This window comes from Macaca thibetana, chromosome 1, assembly GCF_024542745.1.
Source record: "Macaca thibetana thibetana isolate TM-01 chromosome 1, ASM2454274v1, whole genome shotgun sequence".
Taxonomy (NCBI): domain Eukaryota; kingdom Metazoa; phylum Chordata; class Mammalia; order Primates; family Cercopithecidae; genus Macaca; species Macaca thibetana.
Genome location: NC_065578.1, coordinates 211,919,078 through 211,944,211, shown reverse-complemented (window position 1 = coordinate 211,944,211; position 25,134 = coordinate 211,919,078). Strand labels below are relative to the sequence as shown.

General features: G+C 42.7%; 2 protein-coding genes across 3 annotated transcripts in view; one reads left to right on the top strand and one right to left on the bottom strand.

Annotated features, from left to right (window-relative positions):
- GREM2 (gremlin 2, DAN family BMP antagonist) overlaps nt 1–9,673 on the top strand; it is a 127,129-nt gene extending 117,456 nt beyond the window's left edge. For both annotated transcript variants that reach the window (XM_050770989.1, XM_050770997.1), the window contains exon 2: nt 6,144–9,673. In XM_050770989.1, the coding sequence (XP_050626946.1) occupies nt 6,145–6,651 (507 nt within the window). In that variant the 5' untranslated portion in view covers nt 6,144 and the 3' untranslated portion in view covers nt 6,652–9,673. The remainder of the gene's footprint in view (nt 1–6,143) is intronic.
- A 14,307-nt stretch (nt 9,674–23,980) lies between these two features.
- FMN2 (formin 2) overlaps nt 23,981–25,134 on the bottom strand; it is a 405,197-nt gene continuing 404,043 nt past the window's right edge. Inside the window, 1 exon segment of the mRNA XM_050770753.1 lies at nt 23,981–25,052. Within this exon segment, the coding sequence (XP_050626710.1) occupies nt 25,026–25,052 (27 nt within the window). The 3' untranslated portion in view covers nt 23,981–25,025.

Genomic DNA, 25,134 nt, shown 5'->3' with positions numbered 1-25,134 from the left:
AAATGTTTCATAGTTAGACATTTTAAAATTGAAAGCTACCTTTTTGGCAAAAGAGTTCAACGCTAAAGGGAAAGCAAAGATTGAATTGGACAGAAAATGTTTGGACCAGGACTTAGCAAAGTATTTCTGTAAAAGGCCAGAAAGTAAATATTTTACACTATGGGCATTATATTATCATGTCTCCACCACTCACTCTGCCCTTATAGCACCAAAGCAGCCATAGACTAAATGAGTGGCTGTGGCTGTGTTCCAATACAACTTTATTTACAAAACAGATCTCAGGTTAGGTTTGGCCTGTGGGCCATAGTTTGCCTTAGTTTATAGAAGCTGGAGGTAAGTGGTTACAGCAAGCAAGCAATCTTTGGCTGCGGGGATGATCCTGGGGCCAAGAAACATCGACCTCTGTCTCTAAAGGTTTAAAATTGAAGAGCCAGACCACCACCCTCCCAGCCTAAGAATTCAAGTTATCGATGAAGTGCCTTTAGTAGTTGAGGCTTTGGCAATACTTAGCCTCATAAAAATGACGTCTGAAGTGTAATCCTGTTGGGAGTTTTGTTAGGGAGATTTTTGTTAGGTTCTGCGATGGTTTTCACTTGGCTCATGGAAACAAGTTTATCCCAGATGTGTCTATCAGTATTCAGCTCTTCAGTCCTGGGGACTTCCCTTCAACTTTCCAAGAATGCCATAAAATTCTCAGGTTGCAGAAAAAGTTTCAGCCCCACCCCATTCACCATTCCTGCACAGCCCAGGGCTACCTTGATTTGACTTCTAAAACTCAAGAAGGCCACTCTGGGAGTGAGTCCATCAGCTTCGCTGTACCCTTAGCCATTGGTCACTTGCATTTGCCTGTCAGGAAGGATGACTCAGCACTACTGTATTCTTTCCTAGAAATCAGGAAGCTTTATTGGTCAAGCTCCTATTGTAGAACCCCTCTTCAGGTCTTGCCACTTTTAGGAATGGCTGATAGAAGGGGCCTGTGATTGATTCTTTAGCTGCCTAAATACTAGCTTGCTTTGGCCTGTGCAGTCCTTATTCTGGTATCTACAGAGGCCAGGCCCGAGGGCGTTCACTTAAGAGGAAAGCACTTCCACTACCTCTCTTTGCACAACCAACTTTGGCCAACCCAGTCTGCTTAGACCATCAGCATTTATAGTCCTGGCACCCCTTGCAAATTGAGAACATCATCAGGCCAGAAAGATGGTTAATAAAACCAACAGGATTTATTTATGAGTTTCTTCTGATACAAGCCAAATACAAGATGTGAGAATAAAATGAAGTATCCTCGTGCTGTCGTTACTGGCAAGGGTGGCAGCATTCCTGAGAGGTTAATTGTGTGCCAACCATTTTTTTGAGTAGCAAAGTGGTTCAGGACAGAGCAGGACTTTCTATAAAGTGCTAAATTCAGGTCCTGGCGAGGCCACTGACATGCTTGCACAGGGATGGTTAGCGAACTGACAGAGGCGAGCACGTTCTCTCCCCTGGTGAACCCTGCACAGCCAAGGGCCAGCAGTGTAGGTGCTGTTAGCAGTTGCTGGCTCAACTGCCTTAATGCTCTGAAGTAGGAGGATACAGCCTCACAATCGCTCTGGGTCACCATGGCCAAACACCTCTAGCCTACTCACCTGTCTGACAGTGAGATGCCAGATCCTTGGCCATCTTACCATTGCTATGTGTGAAGGAGAAAAGAAACGAGATATAGGAAAGGAAAGAGAGAAGAGACTGACTTGGCCCAGTCATCGAGATTTCCTCAACCTCTTTTCCCCCTTCCTGAAAATCGAAGGTTTGCATTTTTGCTTAGCTTCCCATGAGACACAACTTCCAAGGATGATGGCCAGATGTTTTGAAAACATGTTAATGAGTTCAAAGAATGCCCATCACCACATGTAATACTATTGGCTCTAACCGTTTTTGCCTCAAATTGATCTGATTTAGCTCGGTGAGCTCTGTCTTAGCTCTGTTCTCTCTGATAAGATCTAGGATCTGTTGAAGGAAAGCGTGCATTTTTGAGCCTATCAACCATACATGTGAAGCTGTTACTGGAACTAGGAATTGAGGACCAGACTGACTCTGTCACTCTTTCCTGGCTGGGACTTGCAAATTCTTGGTTATGTTTACTCAGAATGTTAATAATTTCGGAAATTATTAAAATGGAACCAAAATACTTTCTTTTTAAGAGGCTATTGAGATCACAAATCATTCCACAAATATAATAAGCTATGTAAGCTGAGCAAGTCCAACACTCGACACTTGGCCTGAGCCAGCTGGAAGCGTGGCCGCTTTCATATGACATTTCATGTGTGGAACTAAGGAGGCATGAGAAAAACCCTTTAAAAATGAGGCACTAAAATTTTAATAATTGTGCTGGACAAAATGTTTTCGCAAAAAAAAAAAAACAAAAAAAACTTCCTTTTTTTCTCCTTTCTGCTTTTAATTTTTTAATTTTACTCCCTTTGCCCAGTGTCATCGACAGTACCAAACCCCTTTGCTTTTGCCCATATCATCGCCCTGAGAATCCTATTCAGATTTTAGGGGACCTACTTAGTTGTGACTTCCTAGGCTCCTCCTGCTCTTTCTCCAGGTAGAACCAATGCTTTTTCCTTTTGCCTTCACTATCTTTTGTGGCCATTGGATCCCATCAGAATTATGTGAGGCAATTTTTAGAAACACAGATCTGAAACCCACCCCAACACGACTGACTCAGAATGCTTTGGGGCCTGTACCAAAAGATCTCATGTACTCCATAAATATATACACCTACTGCGTACCCACACAAATTAAAAACTAAAACAAATTTAATTAAAACTTTTTTTAAAAAAAATAATGCTTCTTGAGCCCAGGAACGTGCACCGTAAAGTAAGGTGATTCAGATGTCATTGGTCACAGGATCACTACCACGAGAACCCAGGCCATTGTTCCGATACACCTTCGTCACACAGTCATTTGTACGCCTTTCTCTAGCTTCTTAATTACAGGCTTGTTGAAGGCAACGACCCATATAGTATCCATATTTCATTCAACACTTTTTTTTTTTTTTTTTTTTTTTGAGACGGAGTTTCACTCTTGTTGCTCAGGCTGGAGTGCAATGGCACAATCTCGGCTCACCGCAACCTCTGCCTCCTGGGTTCTAGCAATTCTCCTGCCTCAGCCTCCTGAGTAGCTGGGACTACAGGTGTGTGCCACCACGCCCAGCTAATTTTTTGTATTTTTAGTAGAGATGAGGTTTCACTATTTTGGCCAGGCTGGTCTCAAATCCTGACTTCACTGGATCCACCCACCTTGGCCTCCCAAAGTGCTGGAATTACAGGCATGAGCCACCGCGCCTGGCCTTAACACATTTATTGAGTGCCTAGTGTACACCAGGCACTGTTTTGAGAGCAGGAGACATGGCAATGAACAAAACAGGCAGAACTTCTCTCTTGGACCTTACATTCCCAGGAGAAAAGTCAGACAATAAAAACAAGTGAGATTATGAAATACTATCTCATTAGATGATAAGTTCCCTGGAGGAAGATAAAGCAGGGAAGGAGGAGATGGTGAAGTCCAGGATGGTGGTGAAGGTAACACTAAGCCTTTGCTACACAGGTGGTAACTGAGCAAAGAGTTGAAGACTGTGAGGAAGAAGGCCAAGTAGACATTCAGGAGAAAGACAAGGTAAGGCTCTAGAGCAGAAGAATGCCAAGCTCATTCTAGAAACAGATAGGCTGTTTCCAGTATGGCTGGAGCAGAGTGAGCAAGTGGGAGAGAGGATGGAGGAGGCTGGTGAGATGCGGGGGAAAGGGGAGATCTTGTAAAGGCTCGTCCGACCCTGTGAGAACTTTGCCCTAGCCTGGCGCAGTGGCCTGTAATCCCAGCACTTTGGGAGGCCGAGGCGGGCGGATCACTTGAGGTCAGGAGTTCGAGACCAGCCTGGCCAACATAGCGAAACCCTGTCTCTACTAAAAATACAAAAATTAGCCAGGTCTGGTGGCACGCACCTGTAATCCCATCTACTTGGGAGGCTGAGGCAGGAGAATTGCTTGAACTCGGGAGGCAGAGGTTGCAGTGAGCCTATCACAGTGCTTACTCCAGAATAAATGCTCCATGAATACTTGATGAATAAAGGAATCATCTCCGAGGTAGCATGCAAAGGCGTCTTGTGGTTTAGACAGACTAAGACTCAGAGAAATAATTTTAGCATAGATATTTTAACGTGAATATTTTTAACAAAGAGGCAGCTACACTCACCCAGAGCTCAGATTCTGGAGCCAGGATGCCTGGATTCAAACATTTCACATACTGGCTGTAGAATCTTGGCAGCCTGTCAATGCCTTAGTGTCCTCATCCATAAAATGCAGAAAATGATAGTACCTACTTCATAGAACTCTGATCATTAAATACGTTTATACATCAAAGGAAACTGTGTTTGATGTGCTTTGAGAACCAATAAATATTCGCTATTACCATTAGCATGGATATATGTAAGACGTAAAATATTCAAACATTTAACATACTTAATATCCGATTTTAGTCATTTCTATATACTCATGATTGATAAAAATAACATTATAACTGAATATACATTACTGTATGATACATATGATATATATATATAATTGTTACATGTCCATTTTAGGGTATGCATGTTAAAAGAATGGGAATTCATGGAGTCCTAGAGATGGTAAAACAGAGGAAATGAGTAAACGTAAAGAGGATGATGATGTTGGTAACAGCTACATTGGTGGCTACAGCTGTAAAAAGAGATCGGAGTCCTCTATATTGCTGGGTATTAGTGTTCCTTGGGGCTACTAATAAAAATACAAAAATTTAAAACGTGAATTACACTTTGAAGTCCGTCTTTCACTTTAGTCAGACTTTGGCTTACCCCCTGCAAGCCACGTTTTAGATAGCGTAAGAATAATTTCTCTCCGATTCCCATTCCTATTGAATTTGTGTCATAGTCTCCTAATACAAACTTCGCATTGTCACCAGACAGTTTTAATACAACTAGGGAAATTTCTTAATTCACACCTGGGAATTGGTTTCTACTAGGAGACTCTAATTTATGACTCATTTGAATGATTTGAATATCTGTGTGCAGATCTTAAATGCTAATGTTATTATTCATATGTAATAATACAGATGCAACTAGTAATTTTCCTAGCCTTTGTCCAGTTCTATCTTTAATATTCATTTTTAAAGAAACTTGTGAATGACACCCATCTTCTCTCTGTTTTGTACTTACTGATTTTTGTAATCATATCCATGTCTGCTGGTTAACTCTGATGGCTCTGGAGGTAGATGCCTGGCTGGCTTCAAATCCTGGGCATTGTTGAGTGGTTGTGTGACCTCAGGTAAATGACTCAACTTCTGCAGGCCCCAGCCTCAGTTTCCTTCACTGTAAAGTAGGGGTCATAACACCACTTCCAACTGAAGGCTATTTTTAAGATGAATGAGAGATACATGTAAATGAGATGTACACTTAGGCCAGCACTAGGCGCATGGTGAAACACAGTAAATGTTGAGTATTAACTATCATTGGTACTTCTGCAAACTGGCTTGAGTTCTCTCTTCCCAGCATTTGCTTTGTAATTCTGTAACTGTTCAGCATGTGTATGTCTCCCAACTGCATTTACTGCACAAGTTACTGGCCATTTTGTTTGCCTCCTTGCCTTCCAGGCATTATTTGGGGCGGAGTCCTAACTGTCTACACTTGTACCATTGAATCCCTTTTCACCTCCGGCTGCCCCTGGGCAGCCATCAGTCAGCCACGCCCCACCTGACTGACACTGCTAGTAAAACCGTACAGCATTAAAAAGACTTCGTGGCTCAGGTCTACAATCCCTGGGCTTTGGGAGAACGAGGCAGAGGAGCACTTGAGGTCAGGAGTTCCAGACCAGCCTGAGCAACATGGTGAGATCCCATCTCTACAAAAGAAATAAAAAGAAATTAGATGGGCGTGGTGGTGCAAGCCTGTAGTTCTAGCCACACAGGAGGCTGAGGCAGGAGGATCCCAGAGTTTGAGGCTGCAGCAAGCTACGTGCCCCTGCACTCCAGCCTGGGCAACAGAGCCAGACCATGTCTAAAATTTAAAAAAAAAAAAAAAAAAAAGATCGAGCCCCTACTCTACGACCTTCACAGCCAGCCCCTCTCTTTTCTCGTTGCAGGATGTTCTGGAAGCTTTCCCTGTCCTTGTTCCTGGTGGCCGTACTGGTGAAGGTGGCGGAAGCCCGGAAGAACCGGCCGGCGGGCGCCATCCCCTCGCCTTACAAGGACGGCAGCAGCAACAACTCGGAGAGATGGCAGCACCAGATCAAGGAGGTGCTGGCCTCCAGCCAGGAGGCCCTGGTGGTCACCGAGCGCAAGTACCTCAAGAGTGACTGGTGCAAGACGCAGCCGCTGCGGCAGACGGTGAGCGAGGAGGGCTGCCGGAGCCGCACCATCCTCAACCGCTTCTGCTACGGCCAGTGCAACTCCTTCTACATCCCGCGGCACGTGAAGAAGGAGGAGGAGTCTTTCCAGTCCTGCGCCTTCTGCAAGCCCCAGCGCGTCACCTCCGTCCTCGTGGAGCTCGAGTGCCCCGGCCTGGACCCACCCTTCCGACTCAAGAAAATCCAGAAGGTGAAGCAGTGCCGCTGCATGTCCGTGAACCTGAGCGACTCGGACAAGCAGTGAGCGCCGGGCCGGACGCAGCTCAGCCCCGCGCGCGCCCGGCCGCTGGGTGGCGCCGCCGCCACCTCTGTCCCTGCCCTCCGAGCCCACTCTCACGCTGCCTGGTGTCCCCCCTCAGCAGCAAGCACGTCTCTTAGGGCTGACGGTGTCCTTGTCACAAAGGTGGATCGCAAGTGGAGCTTTTGCTGATGTGTTCCTGACCGACCCCGGGCCCCACCTGTGCCCCCCGAAACCAGGTGGTGGATCAGGCCCGAAGGAAAATGCTGGAAAACCACCACCCGCCACCCAGCAGTCAGAGAGGACCTTTCAAGGTGATGCACTGTAAATCCGACATTGATGTTTCCACCATGTGGAAATGCAAGGATTTCTCTGCCCCGCCCCCGCCCCCTGCACTCCAGCTCGCCCCCTTCCCGCGCGAAGTGAAGGATGCGTCACTTTTCTGAGCTGCCCCTTAGACCTCTCCTGCTGGTCCCTGGACCTCTGGCTGGAAGCGCTCATTCTTGTGACTGGCAGGCTGCCCTCGGCTGCTGCTGTGATGGGGATATGTACAACCTCCATAAATATGTCGGTGCACAGGGGCGTCTCCTAATAAACCTGATACCAAGAAGACGACTTGAGCCACTTGGATCCCGAAGTGGGCTTCCCGGGAAACCTTGAGCACAGCAGGCTGCACAATCCCCCACCCTCAGTCACCACCGCCTCTTCTTCCTCACTGTCCCCACCCCCTATTTTTGGACTAAGGATGAACTCTGGTGTGCATGCTATTATTGCTGCAATTAGAATATTATCACACACAAAGGTCTCTATATTAACGCTGGTTTTATAAGTGACCGTATATTGTAAAGAGCTGTTAAAAAGTATTATAGACCTATTCATGTATTATTTCACATGTTTTGACTCTGGCTTGCAGCACCATTCTGAGTAAGGATGAGAGCAGGCGATGATCTGCCCAGAAGGTGTTTTACTCAGAAAAAAAAATGCCTGGTCAGCAATTCACTGTCATTCACCTATTTTAGATTGGGCAGGGAGATGGGAGGAGTCGTGATTTTTACTTTGAATATTATTTCACTGAAGTTACTAAAACATTGCAGCACAATGTAGAAACTGGCTTGGGATGGATAGGTATAGGGAGGGGCATTCGTCGGGAAATTGATGACCGGAAACTCGAAAGCCCCTGTAATGTGGAATATGCATATGTGGAGTGAAGCGGTATACTATTTTCACTGCCGTGACACTAAGCAAAAACTATTTCCTGTTAAAAGAAAGAGAAAAAGAAAGGGATATTTAAACATATAAGGAGTTGAGTCGCTTTGTGGTATAGAAGGGAATAAGGAATAAAATATATGGAATAGTAATCTAGTTGAACTGTTCTGCACAAAACTTGCTTCCTTTTCAAAGAATAGACTTCAAAAGGGACGAACAAACATCAGGTCACCTTTTGTTTTTATAATGAATTATTGAAGTTTCCATGTTGTGGTCTCTTGATATAAGGAAGTAGACATAACTTATTTTCCAGCAAAATTGTACTTCCTCTAGATCCCTTTGCTCAGTTGCCCCAGGAAGGCTTCCCTGTGAGTAATGCTTATGGAATCTGACAAATGTGAATGAGGCTGCCATTGGTGGGAATCAGTAAACTTTGCAAACCTTTCACTGATGATTCCCCAGCAAGTGCTCCTGTGAGGGGCCACTTCCCTAGTATGTGAGAGGGACCCTCTGCAAGTTGCTGTGGGGACTTGGCTTCCTGATACTAGGTAGTGATGGTGGATCTAGAGACATTCACTTGAAGAGCAAGGATTGGGGTGGGGTGGGTTAGTGAATCTATCTCAGGCCACTGCACTGCAAGGTCCATTTCTGTCACTTCTGCAACACCATGAGACCTGAGCAAGAATGTACTGTTGCAGAGGGCCTCTTGGTTTCATAAATGGGTGTATACAGCCTGAACTCAGGAGGCAGAAATCAAAAGAAATCCTTGAGGGCTGGAACCTGAGGATAGAGAGAAAATGGAGAGAAGGGTGTTCAAGGTCAGGATTGATTTTTGCATTTAGCGGAAAACCTCAAGTCTAACTCGGTGGCAGAACACGCAGCAGAAAAGCTGTGAAGGAAGGAAATTTACGTGATTGTAATGGAGGCTAGGGGTGGAGTGGGAGGTGAGTGGAGGAGAGTCTCTGACCAGCTGCAGAGCCAACCCCTATCATTTGATTAACACGGAACCCACACAGATAGGGGAGGGATTAAGGTAAGAACTTACAGAATGCAAACACGAGCACACTCTCTTCGAACCCAGTTGTGGGTGTAGCAATGAAAGCAATATGATATGCTGCAGTGTGAAGCTCCTTCTGGGGGTTATCGTATGTACAAAGTTTACCTTATAATGGCTCAAATTGTATTTAATTTTTTTGTTTTGTTTATAAATGAAGAAAAGCTATAAGTATAATGTAATTATTTTATAGGTATACTATTAAATTATAGAACAAATAAAGATAATCTAGGATTATATGTGATCCTGGTGTGATGTGCCATAAAAGTGGAATTTTTAACTTGTTGCAGTGAGCCGTGAAACAGCACTGTGGATTCAGAGTGTTTTTGTTCAACCGCAGTGAGTTCAACCTCTGGCTTATGTCACATGATCTCCTTTGGAGTCTGGAATCTTCTAAGATAATTAGAATCAGGCATCCAAGGAGCAGAAGTGATGGAGGTGGCCCTCAATCCTGGTCTTTGGGAGCTTCCAAGCCTCTTCCAGATCCCCCACCAGCTGAAGACAGAGTATTCTCACGTGCTGGCTGAATGAGAAACACTAAACAAGGAAGCCTTGAGAAACTGCAGCAAATGGAAGCCCACCATTAGTCTCCCCGTTAGCACCAGGGACACACTTGTCCTGAGTTTTGTTCATTTTCACATTTACTTCTCATGAGTTCCACCATTTCTTCATATAAATATTTCTTAGTTTACAGCGCCTGCATTTTTCTATGAATTGACTTAATCTGCCATTCAAGAAAACTCAACTATCAATAAAAAATAAAATCCAGGCCAGGCGTGGTGGCTCACTTTGGGAGGCTGAGGCAGGCAGGCGGATCACGAGGTCAGGAGATGGAGACCATCCTGGCTAACACGGTGAAACCCCGTGTCTACTAAAAATACAAAAAAACAATTAGCCGGGCATGGTGAGGGGTGCCTGTAGTCCCAGCTACTGGGGAGACTGAGGCAGGAGAATGGCCTGAACCCAGGAGGCGGAGCTTGCAGTGAGCCAAGATCGCACCACTACACTCCAGCCTGGGCAACAGAGTGAGACTCTGTCTCAAAAAAAAAATGAATGAATGAATAAATAAATAAATAAAATAAAATAAAATAAAATAAAATTCAGAATCAAATTGCACATGGTTGATCCACTGTGTAGACTTCAAAGGAATTAAACTCAATTTCCTAGTAAATAGTTCATCTTCGTTTATTAAATGGGACAGAATATTTCACTGTGTGCTATGTGAAATATGTTAATATTTCAGCTCACTTGTTTTTGAAGTTGGTCAACTGATTTTTAAGTTACAAAGTCAATGAAAATGACTTTTGCTATTGTGTGAACAACTTAGAATGTATATATTCCCAGAAAGCTTATTTAATGAATGACCTGTCACCACTGATTATTAATGTCTGCATGAGTGATAGCAATAAGACCAAGTCATAAATAATGCAATGAAAACTTTTTAAGTGAAAGTAAGTTTATTAAGAAAGTAAAGGAATAAAGAATTCCTACTGCATAGGCAGAGCAGCCTAAAATGTCTTATTCATCATGTTATCTTCTGAATTCTCCTTAATCCCCAACCTTGTCACCCCTTCACCCTGCTTCCCACACAGAGCAGATGCCCATTCAACTTATCAAAAACAAAATATGGCAAACCGTGCTTATTTTTGTTGTTGTTTTTTGTATCCATTGATGTTACTGACTTCATTAGTATTTAGTCTAGAATAGAAGGCAAAACAAACAAAACCAGGGAAATCACTGCCATACCACTCCTTGAATCCTGAGTTTTCTACCTTGTCTGCCTTCTTTTCTCCACCTTCTACAGCCTCATATGTTTGTTATATGTGTGTGTGCATGTGTATATACACAATATATATATAGTGTATAGTGTATATATTGTGTGAGAAAAAGAGAATGGTGTCTATAAAGGGTATAGTGTATATAGTGTATACACTTACACACACACATAACATCTGCAGATTTTAGTGAAGGGAATAGGAAAAAAATATGTCTAATGGATCTTACCCAGAATCAGAAGTTTCCTGGATTTTGATAAGGTTTATTGCCCACTTTCTAAGGTGTATGGAGTGTGCGCTTACCAAGTCCTCCAGCATAACTTGCCCCATACTTCTCATCTGGTCCTATTACATGATGCCAATCACATTATGGATATGTGTAGTGATTTACAGAATGTCCCTTCAGTTTACATTTTGACCAAGAGCGTAATAACTTACATAGTCCGGGGACAAGGTCATAAACATAAACTGTTCATCCCATTGGAACGCAGACTACCTCTGGTCCTCCCACCTATTGGGATGACAGAAAACACGCTTGCCAGGTAGAGTTCTGGAGGTTGTTTTAATCTGCTTTAGCAAAGAGATCACACTGAGTGCAGCAGGAGTAACTGGGGCTACTGCTGGGACATCCTGCCATGTTCCATTTGATTTTCGTAGGAGCCAGCATGGTGAAGTAAATGGAAATATAGCCAGGGCTACTACAGTACTAAAGTCTTTGACGGGTTCATAATTTCCCTGATTCCTTCTGGAATTAGCATCATGTTTTATTTACTCTTTTTTTCTAGGCTGGGGAGCAGCTTCAGAGTCTTCCATTAGTCTTTCTCCACTGCAATAGCTCTTACCTAAGAACTCAAGAATCAATGTGAGGGTTCTTCAAACTACCAAGAGTGCCCTTTCTAATTACGTATTTGGAAATGAGGGAAAGGATCACTAGGTTAGTCTGTGGACCCATGGGCCCACTGAGAGCCAGAGCTTGGAGGACTCTAGTAGACCCTACATGACTCTACATTAGTAGGGAGCCATGGTGGTTCACTGGGCCTCCAGGTATTGGCGTCAGTTCAGACGCAGTATTCAATAATTCTCAAAAGCGCTGAGCGTTCTTCTCTCCCAAACCACATTTACCTGAATAAAGTCATCCTGAGAGCTCCCTGGTTAAGAAGTAGGGAAATAACAAATGAATAGATTTGCCCTGGTATTGCCGGGTCATAAGGAATCAGCCACTTCTTCAGCCAACGGGTTTCAGGTCTGATCTGGAAACCGAACAAGGGATTGCGATTTTCATTGAGATTCTGCCCTCTGCCTCTGATTTTCCTTTACTGATTTATTTTGACTGTGTAAATTAAGCAATACTTCTTGTTTCCCTCCCCCTACAACCCCCTATCCATCTTGCCTTCAGAAGCATCATGTTCTAGTAACCATTTTCAAATTGGGAGTCCACGGGTGCCACTACAGTCCTACCCCTCTTTGCAATGACTGTGCCCATTTCTGAAAGGTAAACATTACAACCTGGCTCATTTTATGTTGAGATCTTGGTATTCTCGCGTCCCTCAGGGAACCTAGTTTTATAGCAGCATCTCTTCCTACAGTTATCCCTGGCCTACAGATGATGGCACTGCTGAGCACTAGAGCTGCTACCCCTCTCATGAACACAAGCATCATAGCTTTGGTAACTAGAGACCTTCCTGGGAACACAGTTGGTGAGTGGTTTAGTTTTCATAGCTTTACAGAACAAACCCACTTTAGCACGCCCACTTCTCTGAGCCTTAGGGTGGTTTTATCCATCACGCACCATGGAAGTTCTTACATTTCTATTTCATGGAGTGTGAATCAAAGCGTTTGAGACACTCCAAGAATCATCCTAGTAGCTTATTATCACCATTCCTGGGGGATTTTTCCACAGGTTCAAATCCTGAATCACAGGAGACTGCTCCCATGATGATAAGCATTATCCAGTGTAATGTCCTGCTCTTCTTCCTTGATACAGCAGCCTTGGGACACATTCCCATCCTTCTCCCAGCTCCTGCTGCGATTTCACCATATACTCTGTTTCCTCCCTTGGCCAATGCAGCAGATCCCCAGCAGAGATAAGAGGCTAACAACAGACCTAGCAGGCTCAGAGGACTTTGAGAGTTCCAACTGCATCTACCCAAGTACTCCTCTCCCAATTTTAGGGGTTCTACTTCCCTATTAGGGTTCTAATCTTGGGACAAGAGACTTGCTGAAGCTGAGAATACACAATTCTCTGAAACAGAGCTCCTTTTTACAACTGAGTCTTCTTCTGACTGCAGGAGACTGGGGCTTAACTGAATGCTAGCTAGAAGACCCTATCTAGGGCTTTTACATTCTGTCTGAATTGGTGATTAATCACTTTGAGTCTTTTATTATCTCTTCAACAAGTCCATGCCACTTGTAAGCAGGTACCCAATCCCAAAGCCCTTATAATCACTCTGCCCCTCACAACTTTTAAGCACCAAATATATCGAAGCAGCATCATTCCTCTGGGTCACACCTGAGGTTCATTGACTCATGCCAAAGAAATCAAGGATGTAGACACACAGGAGTGAGTTTAAGAGCGGCAGTTTAATAGGCAAAAGAGAAAAGCTCCCTCGTGCAGAGGAAGAGGGTTCCAAGTGGATGTCCCCATTCGTGGGGAGATGCAGTTGGTTTTATAGATGAGTTTGAGGAGGCAGTGTCTGATTTACATAGGGTGCAACGGATTGGTTGGATTAGGTGTGTCATTTACATAGTGAAGCTGGCCGCCCCACCCTCATCTTTTATTATGCAGATGAGTTATCTCCCTGCCTGTTCCCTGATTGCACACAAGTGACAAAGAAAAGGGAAGATCGAGCCTCCCTGTCGAAGATCGAGCCTCCCTGTAGAACATGCTTGGTCCCCAGGTGCCTTTTCCTATCGGCACAGCTGCCGGCATTCTCCTGTGCAAGCTTCTGGCTGCTTTTCTATATCTGCAGCTTGATATTTCAGGCTGCTCTTTGTTATTAAAAAAAAAAAAGATTTTGGGGCTGCTTTTTATGAAAAGGGAAACTTTATTGAGGACTCTCTTACCCTCATTATCTGTCTAAATAATTTCATTTGAGTTCTGGTGTGAATACTGCACCAGTCCGTGAGTTCCCCAACCAGCATCCTATCCTGATTTACCTCTGCCTGTGTCAATACTGCACCAGCCACGAGTTCCCCAACCAGCATCCCATCCTGACTTACCTCTGGGAAGAGTTTTAACAATGCACGGCCACAGCACGCCAGGACCCATACTCAGCAGCTACGCAGCGACTGAGCTTTCTCCAAATCCTGGGTTCGAGTTTCCTTCTCTGGGAACTGGAATTGTCTATCTTAGATTGGTTTTCCAAACTCTGAGCCAGAGTTGTGAGCAGAAGGTTTATTGGGGGAACACCTGCAGAACAGACGCCTCTAAGCACATGAGGACTGTGCGGTGGGAAAAGCCATCAGGTCACAACTGAGGACTTGTCTGATCCTATGGGGAGCTCTGGAGCTGGGGGGCGCATTTTAGAGTGGTGCCAAATTGAAGAAAGAGAGACAGGTTTTTGTAGCCCACATCCCTCAGTCACTGCGCACAAGCCATCCCTAGGATGGGGCATGTGTTGCCTCTAAGGGCAAATCTCAGTGAGGATCCCACTGTTAGTTTCAGCGAGGGTCAGCAGCCAGGTGAGACGGTGAGATGGGATGGGTGCATCAGCCCTGAAGAGGGTATCTGCAGGGAGCATCATAATAATCTCCTTTCCCCGTGCGTTAGGGGTAGGCGTGGGGGCTGCAGCATGGGGGGAAGGAGGAGACAGAGAAGAAAGAATATGGAGGGCCTTGAAAAAGAGGCAGAGCAAGTTCCACCTGACATCGTAGGAAATAGAAAATCGCTGATAGATTGAATCAAGGTTTATTCCAGTCATGACATGCCAGGTGACTGGGGGGAACAGAATCTGAGTCCAGATAGGCCAGCTCAGGGGCTCTTGCGACAACATAAACTGAAGGTTAGGGCCAGACCAGGTCATAGAATGGGGTCTGAAAGAAGAGACAAATGTGTGAAGTAGTCACAGAATGCGGTGATGAAAGAGGGATGTTAGTGCAGCAGATGGGGAGCCCAGTGTAAATGAGGATCCGGTCATAGAAAATACTGGGGCAGGTTTTCATAGATGCTGAGTCTGTGGTGACAGTGAAACATTTATGTAAATGAAACTTTTTCCCTGTCCGAAGAAATACGACAAATTTATGTGAGCAGCGGGATCTGGAGAAACTGATTTTGGAGCAAAAAGATCGTAACTAAACTCATGAACATACATGAGACTTTTTAAAATTTGTTTTGTTTGTGAGACAGGGTTTCACTCTGTCACCCAGGCTGGAGTGCAGTGGTGGGATCATGGCCCTGGTCTCAATCAGTCAAGTCTCCTCCAACTCTCTCTCTTTCTCCTTTTTTTTTTTTTTTTTTTTGACACGGAGTCTTGCTCTGTCCTCTGCAGTGGCGCAATTTTGGCTCACTGCAGCCTCAACCTCCCGGGCTCAAGAGATTCTCCCACCTTAGCCTCCTGAGTAGGTGGGACTACAGGTGCATGCCACCATGCCTGGCTAATTTTTCTTTTTTTTGTAGAGTTGGGGTTTTGCTATGTTGCCCAGGCTGGTCCTTCAACCCCTGGGCTCAAGCAATTCACCCACCTCAGCATCCCAAAATGCTGGGACTACAGGCTTGAACCACCACACCCAGCCCATATATGAGACTTCTAATAGGGGCAGTGGAGGAACACGGGGCCAAGTAACCTTAGAAAATGCTTCTTTAGAAAAATAGGAAGTTAACAATAATATGTTATATCATTTTAAATAGCTAAAAGGAGGGTATTGAAATATCCCAACACAAAGAAATAATAAAAATTTGAGATGATAGATACGCCAAGTACCCTGATCTGATCACTATACATTATATATGTTACATCACTATGTGCCCCATACATATGTACAATTATTATTTGTCAATTACAAAATTGCTTTGGCCAGGCACAATGGCTCACGCCTGTAATCCCAGCACTTTGGGAGGCCGAGGCGGGCGGATTACCTGAGGTCGGGAGTTTGAGACAAGCCTGACCAACATGGAGAAACCCCGTCTACTAAAAATACAAAATTAGCCAGGCATGGTGGGACATGCCTGTAACCCCAGCTACTCAGGAGGCTGAGGCAGGAGAATCGCTTGAATCCTGGAAGCGGAGGTTACGGTGAGCTGAGATCGCGCCATTGCATTCCAGCCTGGGCAACAAGAGTGAAACTCTGTCTCAGAAAAAAAAAAAAAAAAAAAAAAAATTTGTAAGAGTACAGAGATGAAGAAACATCAGAGAAAATGAGTAACATTTCTCAGGCAATGTCTGCCCGTTGCCTGATATAAAAGTGGGACCTTTGGATCCTTCATTTCACTGCCTTCCTCTCGCTGTACACAGGCTTCTAAACCTCCCTCCTCCCATGCGTATCTGTTGCCATGGACAATTCCAGCTCCTCTTCACCTTCCTGGTGGCAACCCTCCTTGCTCTGTTCTTTGAGCTTTGCCACATCTTCCTGATGACGCACTGATGGCCTGAGCCCCACTCCCAACTCACATTCCTGAAGGCAAGGAGAGTGTGTTTAATAAACTAGGCACACATGAAGTCTTCCAAACCACCACCTTTATCTGTCATATTCTGCTGCCAGGACATTCTTTATCTAGCAAGACCACAGTTACTTAACATGATGCAATGGCTAATTTGTGGGAAGGGGATATTGGATACCAAATTATGAATTGGGTGTCTAATCAAGGCTGGAGATTTTAAATTTGATGTTTGAAACTCTAACAAAAAGGTTTGAGAGTTATCCAAATATTTACATCTGGAGTTTCTTGCTTTCTGTTTTTGTTTTCACCATGGTATATATATATTTTAATTTTTGTTTTATTTGAGGAGCCAAAGAATATACAATTTGTGTTACCATCGGCACCACACGTCTGGTTTTCCTTGTGCTGGAAGGAACTCTGTGGATGGGGTCTATTTCTAGATCTATCCTGAAATTCTGTAAGCTAAATACTCATTTTTTTTTTATTCTCACTCTTTGCTTGAAAAATATGAACTCCCTAATTTAAGGGTATGCTGACAAATTACAGACAGCATTTATAAGGTAAAATACATGGATAGGAAACAACAAGTATTGCAGGGCCTAATTTAGATTAATTAAACTTCATTATCATAGGGCTTGTTGGGACATGTTTAAGTATATTGCCAGTTTCTGACTCCAAAAAGCCTGAAACCAACAGATAATTCTCATTGTTGACTAACATGTAAAGTGTAAATTGCTCCTATGATCCATTGCCTGGATTAGAAAGTGATGTTAACCTCTGGAAAACTTTAGAGCGTATGATAGGAGTGGAGCTGTAAATTAGGAACATTTACATAGTCCAGGAGGGCAGCATGAAGCAACTCCAAAATTGAGGTGAAAGGGAGTTTTGCACAAGTAGAACCAAAATGGGCCTATTGTGAAACAAAAAGCCCAATGTTACTGTCACAATCAGACCACCATAGGAGAAAATATGCCCAGTGGCCTACAGATGACCCCGACTTTTTTTTCATTCTGGCAACAGGGAAACAAGATTGGCTTGCTACCCTTACAGATAGCTCTCTGTAGTGGTCTAGAGTGAGAATTGTCCTGATTGTACTTGGAGAGGATATCTGATAGAGTTGATATTATGATGTGGAAACACGTAAACCACCCAACCTGTATTGTCTCCTTGATTTAACAGAATTGACCAGCTGGGTGTCATTTGATATTTGAAATGAGATAAGTTCCACGAAATTAATTATAAAATATTTCTATATTGTTTTCATCTCATACAAAATCCAAAAGAATCAAAGGAAATAACAATTAAAATTCTCTCTCCTCTATCCCAAATTCTACCTATTTTTCTTCTCCAGAAGTAACTAATGATCAGTTTCTTGTCAATGACTCCAGAGATATTCTATGTATGTTAATTTCTAGAAATTCAGTAATCATGCTGCCATCATTTTTTGATAAATGAGAATGTACTATAAACATTGTTTTTCTTCCTGATTTTTCCTCCCAATGACAAAGATAGAAACTTTTTATGGATTTTTTTTCCCCTTAACAAAACGTTGAACATCTACATCAGTACATAAAGGGTCTGTTTTTTCTCTCTTTTTTTTTTGTTGCGGGGGAGATGGAGTCTTGGTCTGTTGCCCAGGCTGGAGTGCAATGGCACAATCTCGGCTCATTGTAACCTCCGCCTCCCAGGTTCAAGTGATTCTCCTGCCTCAGCCTCCCGAGTAGATGGGGTTACAGGCACCCGCCACTACGCCTGGCTAATTTTTGTATTTTTACTAAGTCTAGTCTCGAACTCCTGACCTCAGGTGATCCACCCACCTCGGTCTCCCAAAGTGCTGGGATTGCAGGTGTGAGCCACCGCACCCGGCTGTTTTTTCTCTTTTAAAGCCTAAACATTACTTCATTATTTAGACATTTCCAATGTTTTGCTATTACAAACACTTATTGTCACTTTCTAACATGTGTAAAATGTAATTGGGCCAGTTTCTCTTTCCACTAGTTGTTTCTCCCCAAAACCTTGACTGTTCTTGCTTATTTTTATGTTCAAACTTTGAAGTCAACTTCTTTAGTTCTCACCCTCCATCTTCCCCCGACAAAACATTCTGCAGGTGTTTTTATTTGGATCGCATTAAAAGTACTGGCATGCACTAAATTTATATTAAATTTATAATTTGTTTAGGGAGTACTGGCATTGTCAATGCCCTTCCATTTTTGTGCGTCTCTCGACTATTTTCATATAGACCTTACACATTTCTTATTACAGTTATTCCATATTATTTGGATTTTTTGTTTGCTATTTTAAGTGGGGATATTTGCCAATTTTCTTCTGACTGGGTATTGTTTGTTTACACGAAAGTTCTTGATTTCTGTATATTAATTTTTGACCTAGTCTATTTATGTCATTCTATTATTATCTTTAATAGTTGCTTGATTATTGTCTGTTTTTTGAGCATATAATCTAATAAACAGCAAATAAAAATTAACTTTACCTCTTCCTTTTCCATCGTGTACCTTTTTTTGTTCATTGCCAGAACAGTGATAAATAGCAGGTGAAAGTAGACAGCCTGCTCTTGTCCCTGATTTTTAATGGAAATAGTTCTTTTTAAAAATTTTTTATTTTATTTTATTTTTTGAGGAGGAGTCTTGCTCTTGTCACCCAGGCTGGTGTGCAGTGGCATAATCTCGGCCCACTGTAACCTCTGCTTCCCGGGTTCCAGTGATCCTCCTGCCTCAGCCTCTCGAGTAGCTGGGATTACAGGCGCAAGCCACCATGCCCATCTAATTTTTGTATTTTTAGTAGAGATGGGGTTTCAACAGGTTGGACAGGCTGGTCTCGATCTCTTGGTCTCGTGATCCGCCCACCTTGGCCTCCCAAAGTGCTGGGATTACAAGCATGAGCCACCGTGTCCGGCCAGAAATAGTTCTAAAGCTTCCCCTTGATGCCCCAGGCTGACTTTACCTTGAGGTATTTGATTCTTCAAGGACATATTTATGTTATTCAGAGTTTTTTCTTCAAAAATTACTTAAATAATTTGTTAGCATTTTGAGGAAATTGTGTTTTTTTTTTCTCCACACATGCATATGATTTTTAAATACACATATATTAAAATATGCAAGGCAATACACATATGATCATCCTAGCCTTCCAGGAATTACCGCCACTTCTCCATGGCCCTTCTGATGTTTGCTAACTGTGTTTAGTATTTTTTTCACTGCTATTCCTCAATAAGTTGGCCTATCGTATTCTCACTTAAATAATCTTTGTTGGTTTGGTAGCAGTGTTAATGTTATTTGCCAGCTATTTGCAAATATTGAATAGTTTGTGTTGGGGAGAGAGTAGGGTTGTGTTTCAAGCTAGACAATATTTCATTTATGAAGTAGGATGGAGAGCGTGTCTTGTTCTAGTATTTACTACGCTAATTCACGGTCTCTTCCTCCACCTTTGTCTTATTGATAGACATCTTTCTGCAAATATGATTTGTCAGCCTGATTTCTCATGTAGGCATCCTTCCTGATGTAAAAAAAATAGTCAGCTATGTTCAGGAGAGTGTCTAATACCAGTTGGTGTACCAAGGGCCATTACTGCAAACAGTTTGAGATAACACTTCCCAAGGGTGTGGTTTCACCTTGGAGAACGAGACTTTGTTTGCTTTTTCTGAGATGTGTCTTCATGAGCATCTTCTCTGCCTTTTTCCATACACATCCATTTGGCAGATCTTCTGTATATTTTGTGGTTTGAGTTTTCGATACCTCTAATTTTAACTGAAGATAAATCAAAGATGATGCATATTTGTTCCTTGTTGCCTTGGAATGATTTTTGAGAGAAGGGGGTGAATGTCCCCTTTGTCACACCACTTTGAAACATTAAACCTCTTCCTATTGCTTTTGATTACTTAACTGTGTTTTACAGGAAACAAATACAACCTCCAAAAGTCTGAGTTCACCGATTAGCTGGGAAGTGGAAATGCTAATGACGGCTGGTGTAGTTCAAGGAATGATGGCACAGGATTTTCAGAGCTTCTAACAATTTTTTCCCATCCACCTACCCTCGAGTTCTCCCACCTACTATCCACAGTCACTTCTGTTTTTACTGTACTTTTTTTTTGGCTTTGTTTTTTCTTACCTTTCTGGCTTTTAGTTGGATTGGATTGACCTTCAGTTGATATGGTTTTTTTCCTTATTCCTTCTTTAATTCTTTTTGTTCTTTTAATGAATAGTGCTAACTTTTTAATTTATATTTACTTTCATATTTTTGTAACAAAGTCCAAACATATTCATTATTACCATCTTCTCCCTGTTTTGTTTTTGGACAAGGTATCACCCTGTCACCCAGGCTGGAGTACAGTGGTGTGATCACAACTCACTGCAACCTCCACTTCCTGGGCCCAAGTCATCCTCCCACCTCAGCCTCCGGAGTAGCTAGGACCACAGGCAAGTGCTACCACACCTGGCTATTAAAATTTTTTTTTCTTTTTAGAGATGAGGTTTCCCTAAGCTGTCCAGGCTTGTCTCCTGGGTTCAAGGCCTTGGCCTGCCAAAGTGCTGGGATTACAGATGTGAGACACCACACTTGGCCACTTTTTTTGTTTTTTTGAAAGAGATAGGGTCTTTCTATGTCTTTTCATAACACTTAAAGCTCACATAGTGCTTATATATAGGGTGACCAGAGTTTGTCTGGGTGTGGTATCAATTTATGGAGATTTTCCAGGTGTGACAGCCTCACTTTTACTCACAATGGTATTCTGGTTTGAGAATGTTATTTGCCATCCTACTTAAATATTATATTGCCTGACATTATTTTACATCGCTTGTCTCCCTCATTAGAACGTAAGTTCCACGAGGATAGGACATTTTTTTGTTTGTCCACAACTCCCAAAGCCTACACCAGTTTCTGGCACACATTAACCACTCTATAAACATTTGCTGAACTGAATCAATGAAGAGAGTAGTGCATGCCCCTTCGCATGTTTGAATTATTCCCTGAATTTCTCCCACCCAAGTTGTTACTATCTAAAATTTTAGTGCCCTTCGTAAACATGAAAAATTCGTTGTAATTGTTACTGTTCACATTCTAGGGTTGATTTTATTTCACCAGTTTCTATAGTTTCTGTGATTTCCTAAATCCCAGGCCCTCACTTTGTTTGCATCTTTTTCCTTGCTGAAATGTGCCCCGCAGCAGACGCTTCAGTGAGGCTTTGGGCGTAGTTACCTCCTGTACCTTTCCTATGTCTGAAAATCTCTCTCTCCCCTTTCATGTGAATGATGTTTCAGGTGGGTCTAATGGTCCTAATGGTCTCAATTCACTGCTTTCCTTCCACAATTTAAAGACGTTACTTCTTTTTATTTTATTTTATTATTATTTTTTTGAGACAAGAGTCTCGCTCTGTCTCCCAGTCTGGAGTGCAGTGGCGCGATCTCAGCTCACTGCAAGCTCCGCCTCCTGGGTTCAAGCAATTCTCCTGCCTCAGCCTCCCGAGTAGCTGGGATTACAGGTGCCTGCCACCAGGCCTGGCTAATTTTTGTATTTTTGTTTAGTAGAGATGGGGTTTCACCATCTTGGCTGGGCTGGTCTTGAACTCGTGACCTCATAATCCACCTGCCTCACCTTCCCAAAGTGCTGGGATTATAGGCGTGAGCCACCGCGCCTGGCCTACAGATTCCAAATATAATTATTATTTAAGTTTTGCCCTGTTGTTTGCATTTTAAAGGTGAATTCATTTTGCTCTTTATTGAGTTGTTTTATTCTTTCTCCTTGAGAATTTTCCTCTTGTGCTTTGGATGTGTGTTTTGCAGAGGCGTCTTGAGAGAGTGCTCCCATTCTTTTTCCTCTTCTCTCTCTCTATGTCTGGTCATCTTCCATTGCATCCACCCATTCCTAGTCCAGAACCTGGCTTTCTTGGTGGCACTGAGCTGTGTGTCAGTGACATTAGAGACACTGCAGGTACAGACATGACTCAGAAGTTAGCTGGCCCAGTGCAGTCTGCTTTCTCCTGCTACAATGTGTCTGGCTGGCTAGTGTTTGCCGTATCCTGTGGCCTCCTCTGCAGCTGTTTTCAGTGGATTCTCACTGGTAGGTAAGCCCCACATCTCTGGTAGTGATGCTGGCTTGGTTTCCCTCTACAAACGGGGCATGATCACTTGTCTTTACTCCGTAGAGATTCCTCTTGTTCATGCACTCTCTTGCAACCCCCACCTCCGACCCTCCATCTATACTTTTGAAAATATATTTCATCTTATTTTTCTACTTGGAAACAGGAAAAATCCAAACTCTTAACTCACAGCACAGTGTTTCTTGAACGACAGAAAAGTCTTCCGAGCGTGGAGCTACTGAAATGTCTTCATTATAATTAATCTGCACTGAACCTCCCTTTTCTACTTCCTTAACACTACCCTTAGTGTTTACCACTACCCTTTTTCAGCAAACAAGGGACTTCATTCCATTTTCAACCTGCTTGTACCCTGAAGCATCTGGCATAGTTAACACTGCTATTGTGCCTTCATGAGTAAATATGTAGTGAGTCTGTCACACACTAGGACACAGGGAGACCAGTGTCAAGAGATGTCCTGGAACAAACGCTTTCTAAACTCAGATACAATCATTAGTGAACCCATGAGATGTTGAGAATGTTTCAAGCTGAGGGAAAACATGCGGAAAGGAAATTAGTCTAGAGGTATTTTAGTTTGGCTGGAGGCTGGAATTCAAGATAGCTTAAGTCAAGACACTAAACTCAAAAGGTAAGTAGGCACCGCTTAGGACTCCGTCAGCCACATTAAAGACTTAGATAATATTTTGAGGCCACATGTCTTAGTGTATGTGGCCACAAAATGCTTCAAGTAGGAAATTCAGATGAGCAGATTTGTATTTTAGAAAAAGGTAGATTCAAATTTTAAAAATATGTTGCAGGGCAAATCTTGGAAGATGAGAGCAATGAATTAATGAGGGTTCTGAACTAGGACTTTAATAGAAAAGACAGAGACAAATGTATGCATTTGTGATAAGTAACATGTCAAAAGATGAACTTGGGTTTCTGAATGAATAGCGGTGGCTTTGTTCACTGAGAGAGATGATACACAAGAACGAGCAGGTATGGAGGGAGAAGATGACAAGCTGAGTTTCAATTCACACATGATGAATTTTAAGGCATGGTGAGGCATCCGATTGAAAATGACCAGAAGGTCTTTGGGAGATCAGGGAAGAGATCCTAGTTCAAGCCACAAAGGAATAAATATTTTATCAGAATTTCTTACTTAGGTGTCATTGATGGGCTTTAAGTTCTTAAGTCCCTGAAACTGTAGGCACATTTGTTTTTTCTTTTTTTTTTTTTTTTTGAGACGGAGTCTCGCTCTGCCGCCCAGGCTGGAGTGCAGTGGCCGGATCTCAGCTCACTGCAAGCTCTGCCTCCCGGGTTCACACCATTCTCCTGCCTCAGCCTCCCCAGTAGCTGGGACTACAGGCGCCCGCCACCTCGCCTGGCTAGTTTTTTGTATTTTTTTAGTAGAGACGGTTTCACCGTGATCCCAGGATGGTCTCGATCTCCTGACCTCGTGATCCGCCCGTCTCGGCCTCCCAAAGTGCTGGGATTACAGGCTTGAGCCACCGCGCCCGGCCTTGTTTTTTCTTTTTGTGCAGGTGAATATGCAGCATGCCTAACTTACTTTCCCTCCTTCTCTTATTCCCCGCCCCATGTTAAATATGACAGCTGTATTTTGCAAGTATCTTTATTCTTTTATTATCCATTTTATTTTCATATAAATTAACATCCTAGAAAAATTGAAATAGAAACACTAAATACAGTATTGCACATAGCGATCTTTGTTAAATGCCCTATTATTTCATTGGAGAATGGTAATATACACACTGGAGGGGCTGAAGGGGGACAGGAAGACTACAAAACAACAGGAAAATAACCACTACTGCTCCTTTGCACTTAAACTACAAACTAAAAAGTAAGAGACCATACTTTACATAAATACAAACAATTATGATTTAGAACATTGTTTTTCTTAAGTTGCTTTCCATAATTGATTTGCAAGAGCAATAAATTTTCCCCTTTATCCACAACTATAACTTGCAACGAAGATCATTAAAAGTAATGAAAAAAAAAAAAAACCCCAAAAACCCAGCTCATACAAAACCATCACGTTTTGCATTATGAGCTGACTCAAGTCATTGTATGACTTCAGTAAAAAAATGACCATCTTCTTTCACAAATATATAGCTATGGAGAGCAACCCAAGAGTTTGGAAAGCACTGATTATAAATGGTACTCAAATTTTAAAATAGAAAATTTACACGTAGACATGAAACTGATACAAACAATTCACTAGAAATAAGATTTTACCCATATGTCTAAATGCTGTGACGTGGACTGGTTGTCAGTAGAAAGGAAAGTGTTTTTGCTGTGATGAGGAATATTCTCACAACAGGGAATTTTAGTTAATGTTTAGCATGTTCAGAATTAGTGCAGATACTGCCTCTTATACATGCTGTTTTGGTCTATCGGTATAATACCATAAACTTTTACAAAAAGAAAAGGCGTCAAATTCTCCACTGGTCTAGTACTTTTGTATTTTTATATGAATATACAGTAAAATTCAACAATTAGTGAACTGTCTAGAAAACAAAAAGATTATGCAAGAGGTCAAGAAGAAACATGAGCAGAATGACGGTAGTTTCCTTCCCACCCTCAGGTCAGCTGAATTTTGTGAAAGTCGTTGCAATGACTCATTTTCATTCTGCTTTTCATTGTTCAAGTTTTCATGCTTATCTTTGCTTTCTGAAAACAAATACACCAGATAAAAGTTATAGTTAGAAAGAACTTTTAAAAATGGGAGAAGTTTAGAGTAGCCTAAAAAGGA